General features: G+C 53.1%; 6 protein-coding genes across 6 annotated transcripts; 3 read left to right on the plus strand and 3 right to left on the minus strand.

Moving 5' to 3' along the window:
* Window positions 1–25: 25 nt before the first annotated feature.
* On the plus strand, window positions 26–749 carry SNOG_03802 (hypothetical protein; the record flags this gene model as incomplete). Its single annotated transcript, XM_001794296.1, has 3 exons — window positions 26–68; window positions 124–289; window positions 338–749. 3 exons carry the CDS (start codon window positions 26–28, stop codon window positions 747–749), a joined length of 621 nt encoding a protein of 206 aa, XP_001794348.1.
* Window positions 750–2172: 1423 nt separating this feature from the next.
* Window positions 2173–5808, plus strand: SNOG_03803 (hypothetical protein; the record flags this gene model as incomplete). Its single annotated transcript, XM_001794297.1, has 3 exons — window positions 2173–2490; window positions 2565–5649; window positions 5705–5808. The coding sequence occupies 3 exons, from the start codon at window positions 2173–2175 to the stop codon at window positions 5806–5808; spliced, it is 3507 nt and encodes a 1168-aa protein (XP_001794349.1).
* Window positions 5809–6564: 756 nt separating this feature from the next.
* Window positions 6565–7591, minus strand: SNOG_03804 (hypothetical protein; the record flags this gene model as incomplete). Its single annotated transcript, XM_001794298.1, has 2 exons — window positions 6565–6941; window positions 6991–7591. 2 exons carry the CDS (start codon window positions 7589–7591, stop codon window positions 6565–6567), a joined length of 978 nt encoding a protein of 325 aa, XP_001794350.1.
* Window positions 7592–7901: 310 nt separating this feature from the next.
* Window positions 7902–8866, minus strand: SNOG_03805 (hypothetical protein; the record flags this gene model as incomplete). The annotated part of the gene is made up of 3 exons (XM_001794299.1): window positions 7902–7933; window positions 8188–8616; window positions 8767–8866. The coding sequence occupies 3 exons, from the start codon at window positions 8864–8866 to the stop codon at window positions 7902–7904; spliced, it is 561 nt and encodes a 186-aa protein (XP_001794351.1).
* Window positions 8867–11747: 2881 nt separating this feature from the next.
* Window positions 11748–11943, plus strand: SNOG_03806 (hypothetical protein; the record flags this gene model as incomplete). Its single annotated transcript, XM_001794300.1, has 2 exons — window positions 11748–11782; window positions 11826–11943. The coding sequence occupies 2 exons, from the start codon at window positions 11748–11750 to the stop codon at window positions 11941–11943; spliced, it is 153 nt and encodes a 50-aa protein (XP_001794352.1).
* Window positions 11944–14664: 2721 nt separating this feature from the next.
* Window positions 14665–15234, minus strand: SNOG_03807 (hypothetical protein; the record flags this gene model as incomplete). The annotated part of the gene is made up of 1 exon (XM_001794301.1): window positions 14665–15234. The coding sequence occupies one exon, from the start codon at window positions 15232–15234 to the stop codon at window positions 14665–14667; it is 570 nt and encodes a 189-aa protein (XP_001794353.1).
* Between the last annotated feature and the right edge of the window lie 356 nt (window positions 15235–15590).

Raw genomic sequence — 15590 nt, forward strand, 5'->3', positions numbered from 1 at the left:
AGCTATACCCTGAAAGCTCACAAGTATGGCGACCCTCAAAGGCCCTGGTGCACCCAAAACCTATGACGGTCCGTCTCACCCCGCGCCACTCCGTTTAAGAGCTTCATGTTGACATTGACTCAGGTTCCGCCCTACGAATCGGCATCGTCCACGCACGCTGGAACACCAAGATAATTGACGCGCTCCTCACCGGCACAAAGAAAGCCCTCAAAGCCTCCGGCGTCAAGGACGAGAACATAGTCGTCCAAAGCGTGCCAGGCAGCTATGAGCTACCTTACGCCGTCAAGCAGTACGCCTCTAACCCCAATCCCCCAAGACCCGATACTAAATACAACAGACTCTACTCCGCCTCACAAGTCCAATCCTCCTCCACCGGCATCGTCGGTGCCGCCGCCGACCTCCTCGGTTCCACTTCCGACCTAACCTCCCTGACCCCCTCCGCGCCCAAAACCTCCACCGCGCCTTTCGACGCCATCGTGGCCATCGGCGTGCTGATAAAAGGCGAGACCATGCACTTTGAATACATAGCGGATGCGGTGAGCCACGGGCTCATGCGGTTGCAGCTCGAAGGCAATATTCCGGTTATTTTTGGGTTGTTGACGCTGCTGAGTGATGAGCAGGGGTTGATGAGGGCGGGGATTGGCGGGAGTGGGAATGAGGGACATAATCATGGGGAGGATTGGGGGAGTGCGGCTGTGGAGTTGGGGGTTAAGAGGAAGGGGTGGAATGAGGGGACGTTTTTGGATTAGGTGGGAGAGGAGGCGGAACATGAAGGTGAGGGCTGATATCGGATTATCATGGAAGGATAATCATGGAATCGAGTTACTGAGTAGGCTACGGCAGGCTCAACATTGCATGAGCTAGTCCATGCCCTCAAAGTTGGCAATGGACGTCCTCTTCAGCAAGCACATCTGCCTCTCGAGAACAACTGCTTTTCGAGGCCATGCAACTCGTAGTACGCGAAAGCTAGGTGACCTTCAGAGTGACCCATCTTATCACGATGACCAGTGGTATGCCCCAGAATTCATATCATGCAAGTCTAGTGATTATGCACATATTCAGTTGCGAGGTATGCGACGCGACTCTTCGGTGTGTGATCTGGGATCGCGATGGCGCTTGGGGCCCCGGATGCTTTCAACGGCACCGTCCAGCATAAGCACAGTGCCTTCAACACGGGTCCGTCGCCGTGCCCAAAAATCGCGCGCTTTTACAGCAGGATGTGCTCCAACCGGCGTAATAGTTGCATGATGTTCGACTTTTGATACGACGTGTAGCCTGTGAGACATTGGAAATTGCGTCGGTCATGCTTCGAGGCGCGGTCAGCCTGACAATGAATTTGGATGCGCGAAAGTGACACGGTTGCCACGAAGCTGACGAAGACGCGATATGCGTCCCATAACATCGCGTGATTGCACTGTCTGATAAAAATCGTCTGTCATGTCGTCTAGTGGTTGTGGTTGAAAGATGACGATTGCGCACCTCCCCTTTTCCTCAAACTGCCGCTAGCGGACGCTTGGCAGTCAGTGATCCGCACCTCACCTTGAACCTTGCATTCCACCACGCCTAACGGCAGCCATCTCCTGCCACCAAGGCTCTTTGCGCGTGTAGACACCATTTGTGTGCTCACGACACCCATCCTTTCCTTCGTCATCTCTCCGCACTGCGCGCTCGTCGCACGTGGTGCACCTCCGACACGCTCACACCGCGTTTGTCGCGTTGTCGCCAACCCGTTTCTGGCCTGCAGCAACATCGAGTCCTGCACACACACACATCCCGGCAGGCGCCAATTGTCCATCAAGGCCCAATAATACAATAATATCGAGATGGGAGGATTCTGCTGAAGGCGCAAACACAAGGTATATAGGAGCGCTCTGACAGCGGGTTTCCCACCCCAAACCAGCACCACTGGAGACGTGTCCCGGGACAGACGCGGTAAAGGCACCTTAGGTCGCAGCCACGACAGGTTCGCAGCGCGCGAGCTTGGCCGTTACAGCTTCCTCACAAACGGCGCCACACCGCCGGCACCAGCAACTGAACGCGCCGACCAGGACGAGCGTATCTTATATTCACCTCTTTACCATGCGCGGCGCTCGGACACCACAATAAAACTGCGTCATTTCGGGCAGTTCTACGACCTCTCACCACCTCAATTCTTCCCACACCTTCTCCACAATGTCGCGGTCTGGTCAGGCGATATCGCTTTCCGCATTGACACCTCTGACGACCAGCTCGCCCAGTCCGCGCTCCGCCAAAACTTCGTATGACACGATGAACGGGACATCCTCCTCACGCGCGGCGCCATCGAGTGCGCCAGAAAATGTCGCCAACACCATCACACCCGTGAACACACCGCCTGAGACAAGGAAATCCGTATTTCCAGCAGACGGCGTAATGGCGAAGCGCATACTATACGATCCCTACTCCGACGCAAAACTCGAGAAAAAGGTCAGGCACAGCAAGCCGGCACAATACAAAACGGTCTTGGATAAGGTATGTGAAGGTTATACTTGAATACATAGATGTGGTCGCCCTGTGATGCAAAGGCTAACTTGACTTGTTCACAGGGCGACCCATCTCCTCCACCAGACCCACGGCTGGCTCTTGCTGGATATACCAGCGGAAGCTACATTTTGAAACCTACCGCCAAGTCGAAGCTACGAATAGCGCCTTATATCGCTAAGCCATATGCATTCGATAACCGCATTTCCTGCGGTCCCGGACCTGCCACTCAGGTGGTAGTAACTGGATTCGACCCTCTGACACCAGACTCGCAACTGCGAGGATTTTTCTCCACTTACGGCGACGTCGAGAGCCTACGTGCGGAGGTCCATCCTGATAACGGTAGCCCTCTTGGAATCTGTTTGATTAAGTTTCGCGACACTCCGCAGGCTCGGGGTAGCGTTGCGATCAAAGCATCTACGTCGGCGAAGCGGGCAGAAAGAGAAGGTTCGAACCAGCGCTTGGGACAACAGGTCATCAAGGTTCACACCGATCGCGAGGGCCGAAGATGCGCTAAGCTCGTAGAATTGGTAGTGCAAAAGAGTCGCAAACAGGAAGAAAATATACGGGCAAAAGCCGCTGCAAAAGCGGCGAAGGCTTCAGCTCTTGCAACACCAGCGACGTTTGATTTGCCGGCAAATGTGCCCAAGGGACCTTCGGGGCGGGGCGCACGGCCACCTATACCTGTTCCACGAGAACCGCTGAACAAGAAGGCTGCGCTATCACACCTCATCGAAAAGGATCCGATCAAACCTAAGCTCAAGCGCGCACCTTACCTGTTCATTGCACACCAATACGTACCCGTCCTCTCCACAACAATCGACCATCTCAAGAGGCGTCTAAAGAACTTTCGGTGGGATGCTCTACGTTGCGACCAGACCGGCTACTATGTGGTTTTTGCCTCTACCAAGCATGGCGAAGACGAGGCTGTCAGGTGTTTCCGCGAATGCCATATGAAGCCACTGTTTACCTATGTAATGAACATGGAATGCCAGCAGTATGGTGACCCGGATTACGAGCGTAGCCCCAGTCCGGAGCGTGTTATGGCGGACAAGAAACGGAAAGCCATTGAAGACCGCATGGACCAGGAAGAGAGTGCTGATCTGGAACTCGAGAAGACGCAGAGAGCAGAAGCTATGGATCCAGTGGTGGCAGCCCTAGAGCAGCTGAAGCAGGAGCTGCAAGAAAAGATTCTTGGGGATATCAAAACTCGCATCGCTGCTCCGACTTTGCTAGAGTTGATGCAACCGGAGCGACATGTTGAGAAGCGCCGAAGGTTGAATATCGCGGAGCCCCGAAAGAAGGAGGAGGACATTCGACCGCCATCGCTTCTTGTTCCAGGATTGGATCCCTTCGGTGCCGGGACGCCCAAATCTCGTGCTGCAGGCTTCTCTGGGCGTGGTCGAAAGGCTCTTGGTCCATACGACCGGAACCGCCCTGGCAAGAAACCTCCACGGATTGTCAATGCTTTTGCCGATGAGCGACGAAAGGCATCTGCGCCTAAGCCCCGTGTGGCTCGTGGCCTGCATCGACAGATGATTGAGATGTTTGAGGGCCCTGAAGAGTCAGATGACGAAAGCCGGAGCAACCTCACGCGTGGCACAGAGGAGCAGGAGAGCCGTCCGATCAGTCGTGCACCGTCAACAGACGTCGAAGAGGAGGAGGAGGAATCGTCTCGAGCACACCGTGCTAAGCGGCGCCGCATTGAAGCTGGATGGGGTGAAGACAGCGACGACGAGATGATGGACGACTCCCACGCGAGGAGCCTGCTTGCTCACTGCATCCACAAGGATCCAGAGAACATGGCTGAGAAAGAGCTGGAACAGGTGCTTGCTATTTTGCCACGTTCTTCGCCAATTTGGAAGAAGGCAGACAAAGCTCTCAAAGGCTTCAGGCGGCTGCGCAAGATTGAACAAGAGGCGGACGCAATCTTTGGTGTGGAAACAAGCCCGGTTGACAAACTTGATCCAGAAGTCATTGTCACCCAGGACGATGAACCATCCAAACCAATTGAGACCACCGAGCTTCCAGAGACACTCAAGTCGCTCAAGAAGAAGCAGGCTGCTGCGAAGCCGAAGAAGAAGACGAAGAAGCAGCTGGAGGAAGAGGCCAAGAGCGCCAAGGCTGAGGTCACAGAAATCTCTCTTCCAGAGGAGGATATTGCTGAAGTCAAGGAACACGCGCTGGTACCTGAGGTGTCTGTCACGGAAGATACTCCTGAAGAGGACGATACTGGTTCTGTAATGTGGGGCGTATCATCGACCGAGCCGCGCAAGACTGTGGAAGACGACTTCAGTGTTGTAATGGACATTGATGGTTGGCAACACATGCTGAAGGATGAAGAGGATTTGCTACACCTCAAAGCAGCACTACAGTCAATCGAGGCAGCCAAGATCGGAGATGCGCAATCCTGGGCTTGGAAGCAGAAGTCTATCAAGCACCTCAACCGCCCAGGCGGCGAGGAGGGCGTCTCCCGCACGGAAACCAAGATCGAAGGATACTATGTTCCAAATCCCACAGGCTCGGCTCGAACAGAGGGTGTCAAGAAGATCCGCGAGTCGGAGAAGTCCAAATACCTGCCCCATCGTATCCGTGTGCAGAGGGAGCGCGAAGAGCGTCAACGCCAGGCCAAGAAGGCGGAGCATGCTGTTATCTCCGTTGAAGGCTTCAAGTTCACGACCAGCTCACAGAAGGCGTCGACTGCCAACTCTCGTGCAAATCGTGCTAACAATCGCCGCATGGTGAACGACATCAACATTTCCAAGAATATGACCGGCGCAGAAGGTGATGCCTTGCGCTTCAACCAGTTGAAGAAGCGAAAGAAGCTGGTCAAGTTCGATCGCTCCGCCATCCACAACTGGGGTTTGTACGCACAGGAGAATATTGTGGCCAACGATATGATCATTGAGTATGTCGGTGAGAAGGTTCGACAACGTGTGGCCGATTTGCGAGAAGTTCGATATGATCAACAGGGTGTGGGATCGAGTTACCTATTCCGCATTGATGAGGATACTGTCATCGACGCAACCAAGATGGGTGGCATTGCTCGCTTCATCAATCACAGCTGTACGCCAAACTGCACAGCCAAGATCATCCGTGTCGACAACACAAAGCGTATCGTCATCTACGCTTTGCGTGACATTGGGCAAGGTAAAACCAACCACTCTCCACTTCATCTGACGACCAATGCTAACTGTTATGACAGATGAGGAACTCACCTACGACTACAAATTCGAGCGTGAAATGGACGCCACAGACCGCATTCCTTGTCTCTGCGGATCCGTCGGCTGCAAGGGCTTCCTCAACTAAGCCCTACACATCATCTCCAGCATCTCAACATCATCATCTCGCTTCAGCGTTTCAACACTTATGTAACTTTCAGGACTGGGGAAGAGATCGAGCCCCACGTCGGGGCAGGCTGCATCAACATCGGCGTTTTTTTCTCACCACATTCTTCCATCTATGTACTTTTCTCTCTCGTCACACATCAAAAGAACGGGTGGTCGTCTCTTGGTCGTTGCATTTTGTGGCGTGTTTGTCATTTGTTGAGCATCTCAGCCGCCGGCTCCGTTATAGATGGGGTGGGGGTGGGCTGCTGGAAGGAACCCGAGCTGTGTGCAGCTAAGTCTAGGCTGTGTGGACACGCGGAAGAGCGTGGTTGGTAGCGATAATTGAAGAATTGTGAGAGTGTAGCTTTGAGTGCTTTGGTATATGGATGTTGATGATGTGATGCTCGGAGCTCGTACAAAGTTTCTTTGGACTGGGGTCGTGGTGAACCTCGAGTGGGTCAGTGACACAGCACGGTCTGGGGAGAATACAATGTAGAGGCTAGGAGGTTACTCGGGAGGCTGAAGTGGATGAAGAAATTTGTCCTGTGAACTGCCGCGCAGGTCCACTTCTTCGCTGTTGCACAGAGTCGGGAGCCTAAGTAGCAGAAGTCTTCGAGGTATCATATTCCCAGTGAGGCATTGGGATATGTACAATTAAACATTACTTTGCGAGTATCGGCACTACGCCCCCGTAGCTCATACGACAGCCTGACTGATACATTACAACAGTGCTCTCTCAACTCGCAGTGCCATTCGTAGCTTTCGTCGCCTTGTCATCTCTCTTCACCACATTTCCATTAGTCTGCGGTGCCGCATCGCCTTCTCCGCTGGATTTCGACGAGTCCACATCGTCAGAATCACTGCCCTTTGCTGGTGCTTCAGAGGGTGGCGGTGTCTTTGACTTTGGCGGCGCAGAAGCAGGAGCAGCATCCGGATCATCAGGCGTTGCAACAGGAGGGACCACGACACCAGTCGGCGCCGAAGGATCCGGAGCGACATTAGTAGCAGGAGCCACAGACGGTGTTTCCACCACAGCAGTCGTCGGCGTCTGTCCAGGACGAGCCCGCAATATCGCAGCTGCGCCATCCGTAACCGCATTCATATACATATCCGCTTTCTCAACGTCAGCAAAATACCCCTTATCAAGACTGACACCACTTACGATCATTCATAGTATTATTCTTCACCACCTTGTCATAAAGCCTTGTCAATCGCGCAACCTCACTCCTCACACTAATCCCATCGTCAATCGCAATCTCATCGTACCCGTGCACCCCGCTCTGAATCCCCAACCACATCACCTCTGAATTCTCAATCTCATCGACGACTCGGTCTAAATCGTCCCGGAACATGCGCGCTCGCATCGGCTGCCCGCGCGACTTCAGGTACGCAACTACGCCTGCGATGATGGTGTTCAGCGCCCCGAACACGGTGATCAGGATGTGCGAGGAGCCTGATGCGCCGAGCCCCGTGAGCGCGGCGCCGAGCACGACTTGCGAGAGGAGGAGCGTGTTGGAGAGCGACGCTGTGAGTAAATACGTCCGGTTCTGGGCATTGCGTCTGCGAGTTGCGCGGCCGTAGAGGGAGCGTCGGGCGACATTTGGGCGTTGCGCATTTGGTGGCAGATTGGATGGCGGGACGCCGGCGAGGGTGCAGAATTGGATGTGGATGTCGTTGGCGTCGGGGCGGAGAATGCCTGCTGCGGCGTACCGGGAGAGGATTGATGAGCTTAGGAGGGGTGTTTCTTCATCGTGGGTTGGCATCGTGCTGGGTATGGGAAAAGGTACATCGTGGATGTAGCGGGATGTTGGGGGATTAGCACCGCGCGCCGTTGAGCGGGCTGAACGGGATTTTCCGTGGGAGGATGTTCATGATGCCTTGCTCTTGCTAAGTTCTCGACAGTTCCGTGTTTTTTTGCTGCTTCGAAAAATGTTGATGCGAGGATTTGGTTGCGAAGAAATGTTCACGATGGCCAGGGTTGTGGTTGCACGACCAAACCCACAGTTTTCATGCGGAGCGGAGAAGGGCCCTCGTGATCAATTGAACGTTCCTCCCTACATCTTGCAATACCATTCACGTCTGCGCTTGAACTCTTGATTCATTCGCTACATGTGTAGTTATGATCAGTTAGAGTCGATGTTCTTATGAACGCTGATGCGGTCAGGGCTGCGCGATAGTTCAGAACAGAACAGTTAGGACGTATGATTTAGAGCAATATCTAATTCTGAGCCTCGTCATTCCATTGAACGTGCTCTACGCGACGCCATCCCGGCTGCAAACTCTCGTTGAGCTGCACAGAAAGCCTCAGCGGACTTGCCCAGTTCTCCTTCCAAGAATACTTCAACGCCCACCAACATACTGCCGTCTGGAAAAGAAGTACCCTGGGCAACCTTGAAGAAAAGGTCATGCTTATCCGGGTCAAAGCTCAAATCTCTGTTCTCAGGCTCCGGGACAGTTATAGGAAGTAGTGGAACCCGGAGCAGGAACTTTCGATTGTTGATGATCTTGTCTTTGTGCTGGCTGAGGCATTCGTGCGCTGCAATCATGAATTGCTTGACCGTGATCGGACTACCATCAGCATGTTCAATGAGCACGGGCCTGGGTTGGTCCTCCTTCGGGACCCTCTCGTGAATCATGGCCGAAGAAATATCTTTACTGTAAACCACCATGCGGCTTGCGGATGGCACAGCGACATCCTCTAGCGCTAGTGCATGCGAAAGAAAGGGACGGAGTTGTTCTGTCCCGTCTTCCTTGAGTCCAGCCTCAACCAAGATGTCTTCCACACTGCCTAGAATGCTCCAACGAAGTCTCGTGAGAGGTTGCTATATATTATCCGCTGTGATGTAAACAGCAAGTCGGGACTTTAGGCGCAAAACGCGGTTCTCCCTACACAAACTGGGAAACGCTAATCTGGTTACGTGATTGTTGCCGGACGTACGTCCTCTCATTCTGGATATATCATATTCAGAATGGTCAGATGATGACAAGCTTCCAGATGTCGCTTCTATGTGGAAGAATGCAAAGACGACACGGAACATATCAGACGAGCATTGGCCAAAGTCTCAAAGCATCAACAGGACCTGTTCCGCCAGCTCATGGCGAGCAGTGGATGCTGGCGAAGAGGCCGTCTGGACATCAGCCGTTTCGAAATTTATGTACGGATGCTTTCAAGAGCATCAAAGGATTACGAAAGCTTAACGTGCTTTGTAGTATTCTATACCGTTAGCTATATCAACCATTCACGCCGTCCGAATGCATTCTTCGGTCGGAATGGCGAGCGTGCCATGGTGCAAGCAACCAATACGATTGCTGCAGGTGAAGAGATTAAACTCGGCCGATTACCTAAGACCTTATAATGCGTAAAAGCTGGGTGAAGAAAGTCGTAATTACAGCATAAATACTCCTTTGATTGCCACTGTCGCGACTGCCATCGTGACACTTACAGAAAAGGTGACGAGACCCGCTGGCGTCTTCAGTGTCTCTATGTAAAGATGACTGGAATTTCTAGCAGTCAAATAATACCCACAGGTTTGAAGGCACGAATTCAATATACTTCGCATCACTTGTCTGGCGCACGTGGATACTACATTCTGATTCGACAGCTCACATGGCAGGACATGCGGTTAGCAGTAGCTCATATCTGCATAGCAAAAACTCTGCATAGCTCCAGCCTTCTCAGCTGTGCTTAGGATCACGCTACACAGAACATGGTGGTATCTATAAGTATTAACGGGTACTTCTGGAATAGTGTGATCGAGGCGATAGGGATCTTGCAGCAGTGTCTTAGTTCAGAGTGAAATTTCGGTTTGGTGGGCCAATTGCAGGGTTAGCATATGCTTTGAATTGACTCAGGCTGAGCTACCAGTAGATTGTAGGATTTTTAGGCAAGGAGCTTGAGACATCTAGGTGATTGCTCACCAGTCATGCTTGGGCGGATCACCAATCTGTCGTGGATGGTCGACCATGAGAGTACATAAAGTTCTTCAAACACTGAAAGCACTAAAATTATGCCAACTTATTCATTTTCAAGTTTCATCAAGCTGCCACAGCAACTCGATGGCGGCCCCAGTCAACATCAACAACCATGTAGAAATTTATATGCATGCCACCAATGGATGAGCGGTTCGAGCGATACAAGTGGCTGAACGCGGGACATGTCTTCTCCAAAATGTGTTGCCACTGTTCATCAACACGGGAGTGGCATGGGACAGTTTGGTGGAGGATCTAAGAGGCACACAAACTAACTGAATCAGCACGGAAAGACTGTAAGCGGGCACTGCTGCCGGAGGACGTCTCCACATAGAAGTCAATCGTATAACTGGCGAGCGGCGGGCGCTTTTTAGACGACTACATCAGTCCAGCGCATCTACAGCATGCCTCAACTAGCTGAGGTGCAATAGGCAGCTAGAAACCTGGAGGCTTCGGTCCACACGACAGATGAAGCATGGAGGGAGTACCAGATTATCTATACTCAACATGGCATTCGAATACCTGAATTAGACAGCTTATTGCATCTGCGGAGGAGGCTTCTGGGATAATCGCTTAGGCTTACATCAGTGAGATTTTGCTTATCGGTGTGTGGCACAAGGGTTGTACTAGAGCAATTTATTAATTTAGCTGGAGTCAATGAAACAAATTTGGGTAACATCATGTCTCTAAAAGCGGAAGAATTAGACATGAGGAAATATACAAAGATAAAATCACATATGACCCTGGTATCGATCGAACTCAGGACCCGTTCCGACCCAACCCCCCCCTCCAGTAACGGATGACAAGAGAACCCCCTCGAAATTCTTGACCGAAGCCATAGCACCTTCCCACCTTCCCACTGGAACAAAATCATTTACAAAGTGAAACATAACTATAGGACCTTAGTCCTGTGAGTTAGTAACAAGATGTTGTTCTATTAAATGCGACATATCTTTCACTATTACCTCCGCCTTTCCCCGTCACCTCTTCCACCTCACACTTCCATCTAAACTTGGATGATTCGGTTTATACCTATTTCTGTGTTTTTAAAAGGCTTTCTGTATACCTCTACTTTACTCGTTATTTTAATCTCAAGTATGTTCGAGGCATCCTGCCACCTACATCTCCCTTTCAGAGCCATTCATGCTGTCTCTCTATCCCCGGAGCATATCAGCCAACACCGTCTTGTACTACTCATACGTCCTTTCCTTGTTAATTATCACTACGATAGACTCTCTAACTGTCATTTTACCGCAGAGTGAGGAAGACAGCGAGTTGAGTGAAGAAGAAGACGGGATTGACCCTGAAGATTGGGAGGACTCTGGATTTGGCGACGGTCGGGACGATGAAGATGAGGACGAAGACGGAGATAGCTCAAGGGTCAGAGGTAGGAATAGAGTTACATGCACTCCGGTGCGTCCTACCAAAGTCTCCAGGATGTCAGAAGGAGCTACGAGCACTACTACCCTTGACCTGCTTCCCTCCAGTGGCTCATCAGCTACTGCGGACACGACATCAAGTCTGGCTACAACTGCCGCTGCGACCAGCAGAGTTAAACACTAAGCGACATCAGAAACGCCGTTTGAGACGTATAATGAATGAAGGATACCTAACAGCTGACAACGATCGTTTTTCCTATTTCCAAGTCTGTTAAATCGCCCAAGTTCGAGCCGCGATCAGCACTGTTACAACCTTGTGCCGTTCATGTGCTACACCTCTAACCTCAAAAGCAGTGAGAGTTGTTCCGTGGCGTGAGAATCTGGCCGAGCAAGCGCGTCAGCTAAAGTGAGGCGCCGCTTACCTGTAAGCATACATGATGGGATTGTTTCAAAGAGCCCAACTGCCCGAGCTCTGCCCGACGCCCTCCCTTCCTGAACTCATTCAGAGCGTTGTAACCGCGAAATTTTCAAGTCGCGAAGAAGAAGGGCCGTTCATAACACGCAAAGCATCATGCACAGGAAGGATATCCGAAAGGTCTTCCGTCAGTATGTCAATGCGTGGTAGGAGCTCAAGTGATGCATGCCCAAGCACATCCATCACAGGCTATAACGGTCCTACATGCCCGAGCTCAAGCAACGGGAAGTATGACGACGCCAATGCCGCAGCCCACGCAGAACCGCCGCATGAATGCCGAGCAAACCACTAGATCGACACGGAAGATCGAAATAACGTGGCATGTTGGTGTACAGGGAGGTCGGTGTCGAACTTTAACGTTCTTGCAAAGCTAGACCAAGCCTAGTATAGTTATTGATGCCCAATACTAAATGCACGTACCTTCGAGCGGACTTATGACCTCGCGACGAGTTTGAAGGCGTGGTTACGTTACTGAGATCATGCCGACATGATGCTCCGTGGAATGGGTGTTGTCGCATAACGCGCTACAAGTTTCGTCCTTGGCGGAGTGCATGTTTCTCTGACGTTACCATACCCACAACGCAACGATTGTAGACCTTGCCATGTTGTATGGTTACTGCACGAGTCATATCTTCGAAACGACGGTAGCGACTCGTTCTTCGCGCCAGGATTCCGGACACCACCTCTGGGCGATCTGAAACATCGGCACGTCCGCCGGCTGCGGCCCGTCGGGCGGAACTCCACAAGCGGGAGGCATCAACATGGCGGATGCCTGGCTTCAACAACGAACCTCACGCCATCCTTAGCCTCGAGGAAAACGTTGAGAGCATGTCTGTAATGGGGGTGGGGTAGTTTCTTGAAATAGACTCGAACTTTGCCTTCGACCTTGACGTGCATTAAGCATAACATTGAGGAAGAGTGGTGTCTTGAAACTATTGGTGTGATGGAGACGCATAGCCGTGGACCCGTGGCAGAGATGTTGATAACATAAAATCGACCAGCCATCGGAAATTACTCCCGGAGCCTACCGTTGCTGTCCATTGGATTGTTGTCGGACGACTGCATGTCAACAGTCAGCACAGCGTATTGTGCGGAGGAACCCTGGCGAGCAACAAAGTCCCGATGCCAGAATAGACAGGCGGCATGATCTGGGAAGGACTGGTCAACCATCCGAGAAATTCTCCTTGCTTTCGTCATCAAGACTGTGGGTGCTGTGACTGCCGCAGGTGAGTGTAGAGACTAATCGCGCGAATGCCGCAACCCTGCATGTGACATTGGTACTTTAGTCCATGTGCAGATATCTGAACATGGTGAGACCTTTGGCACATGCCTGACTATAACCAGAGCATTGTATTGAATGGCATCTGTGGAGATGGGCCAATCCTGGCATGCGTGGAACTGCAGGGAAGTGGATCAGAGGGGCGCGGTTGGTCACCGTAGGTCAACAGGTGGATTGCGACAGTTGGAATTTTCCTATCCTAGAAACTTGAGCCTACCCGTCTGATGTTGTGCAGATGCAGAGTGAAGGCTTAAGCGATGCAACTACGCTGTTGAGGTCCATGCTCACCACAGGCTGCGTATGTGAGCACATCAAGGCTGCAACAGTGATCTTCCGCAATGTTGTTAATTCATCTCCGGCTAATGCATGTCGTGCAGAAGCGAGGCGGGGAGACGCATCCGATCCTAGCGAAGCATAAGGGCGCAGTGAGTGGCAATTGCACAAAGCTGATGTTGACCTGCTGTGCCCAACGAGAATGTCTTAGTGACGTGAGCGTGCTTCTGTCACCGATCTCTGAGAGCTTGGACCGTAGAACGCCGTGAGACACAAGTTGACCCGACCTTAAGCGGAGGTGCCACAATCGGTCGACATTGTTGGGCGAGCATTTTGCGAGCTGGAGAACGAACGCATCAAAATGAAACTGTGACACGACGGGAAGAGACCCGACCGTTACGCAAGTGAGAAATCTGTCAGTACATCCTGGCCGACAGCTCATATGCACTACGATAAAGGACCAACAAGGGATTGCCTATAGGAGACAAAGGTACTTTAGACTTCCCGCACGTCTACACGACAGCGGCTTGCAGTATCGTATGCGACGAGAACGTAGTGAGGTGGAGACAACGGCGTGGCAGATTGGAACCTGAGTGAACGGCCACGTTGCCGTGGTAGGTCGAGCCCGGCAGCAGCTCCACGGACTCGTAGTCTGTTTTCCCAAAGTTGCAACGACTTGGGAACTTGAAGAGGATAAATGGAGTCGCATGCATATCCGCTCCGAACCTCACCCCTGACCATCGATAGGCAGCACCGGCTAAGCGAGGGAGGCCAAAGTTGACGCAGCAGGTAGTTGCATGCTGTAATGCAGATGGCCCGAAGGAGTAATCAAGACATGCAGGCTGTGGTCAGCACAGCCAACGCATGGTGATGCACACCCGAGTTGTGCCTTGCTGAAATGTGCTGTGATCCATGGGCATCGGTCTCGGTTGTTGCGCAATCTCATTCCACGATGGTCGCACACCGTTCAGTGACGCGATGGAGCGTGTTCCCAATGCAGACGGGGCGGTCTAGACGAGGTCCTCCAGGCATGTGGTCATCGGTGTAGGAAGCGACAAGGGAGCCAATGAAATGTGCTCGGCAAACCGAAACACAACGGTGGTAAGGCGGCACACGGTACTGGATCCTATTCGGTCCGAGCCTCTGTAGGCTGCGATGATGAGGCCCATGGTAGGCGTAGGAGTAGTGGTGAATGCCACAGACGATCATCCTGCGCCACATGTGCAGCAGGCGCGACTGAACATGTTGGCCTTGGGCGTGATCTGTGATCTGCGCAGCAACGTCGGCGACGGAAGGAGCAGTCAGTCAGCGACAAGATTAGTCGTGGACTCCCGAAGTCCCGTGGGGGCCATGAGTCGAAGTCCCTTTCTTCGTGTGCGATGGTCCTCTCTGCAATGGCGCGCACAGTGAGCCGGGACTCAGGAGTGCATGGCCGAAGCGGCAAGTGGAGTTCGGAGCGTTTCAGAGGCGAGCAGGGCTGGCAGGGCCATGCTCGTTGCGGACGTTGCTGGTGTTTGCTATGCGCGAGCGAGAAGGAAATGGATCATTGATGGCCTGGGGTGGTGAAGTGGGCGAGGTTGGCGGAGTGGGCCGCGCTTGCCTGAACCGGGGCGCGACTGCCGCCGCGGCGCAGAGTAGGCCTGGGGCCATGACCTTCTCGGTTCTCGACCGAGGCAGTGACAGATTCATCTCCATCTCAACGGCCTCCCACCTGCCAGGGCTGTCCCGTCTCGTCTCAGCTGTGCTCAACAGCGCCAGTGGCCGCGGGCGGCGACATGTTAGCAGCGCACGTGACGGGCCAGTGCGAGGATGACGGGGTGGGGGCTGGTGTTGCGCAAGCTCCGGGCGGCAGACGGCTGCGTACCGACGAGTGATGGCGGCACCGATGAGATGAGCAGCAAACAATCTCTTGTCGCCGTCGCCGTCGCCATGCTCTCCACGGGCCGGGGCAGCAAGACAGGATCCTCCTTGCGGCGTCTCCAGGCGAGCAAGAGGCAACCAGGCACACCGCAGCCTCAGCGACGCTGTCATCGAGTCTACTGCTCCCACTGCCGTCTGACGCCGCCCGCAATATTGGCACATGGGTGCGCTGGGCCGGGGTGCCACAAGGGGAAACGAGCTGGGACACTTCCCGCCAGCCCCGACGATGGCTCTAGCGACCCGCAGCGCACAGCCAACACAACTAGCACACCAATTCGGGGCCCACCCTTCGACCTTCACATCGCCCCCCTGCTAGCCCGCTTGGGGGACGACCGGCTGTCATCCGCCCATGCATGCCATTTCGCGCCTGCAGCGTCTTTCCCCTAGCACTGCAAGTCCACTTCGCCCCGCCGAATGAGCTCCAGCGGTTTGCGCCTCCATCGACCAGGTGGTTCCTCCTTGCCCGC

This window comes from Parastagonospora nodorum (assembly GCF_000146915.1).
Source record: "Parastagonospora nodorum SN15 chromosome Unknown scaffold_5, whole genome shotgun sequence".
Taxonomy (NCBI): Eukaryota; Fungi; Ascomycota; class Dothideomycetes; order Pleosporales; family Phaeosphaeriaceae; genus Parastagonospora; species Parastagonospora nodorum.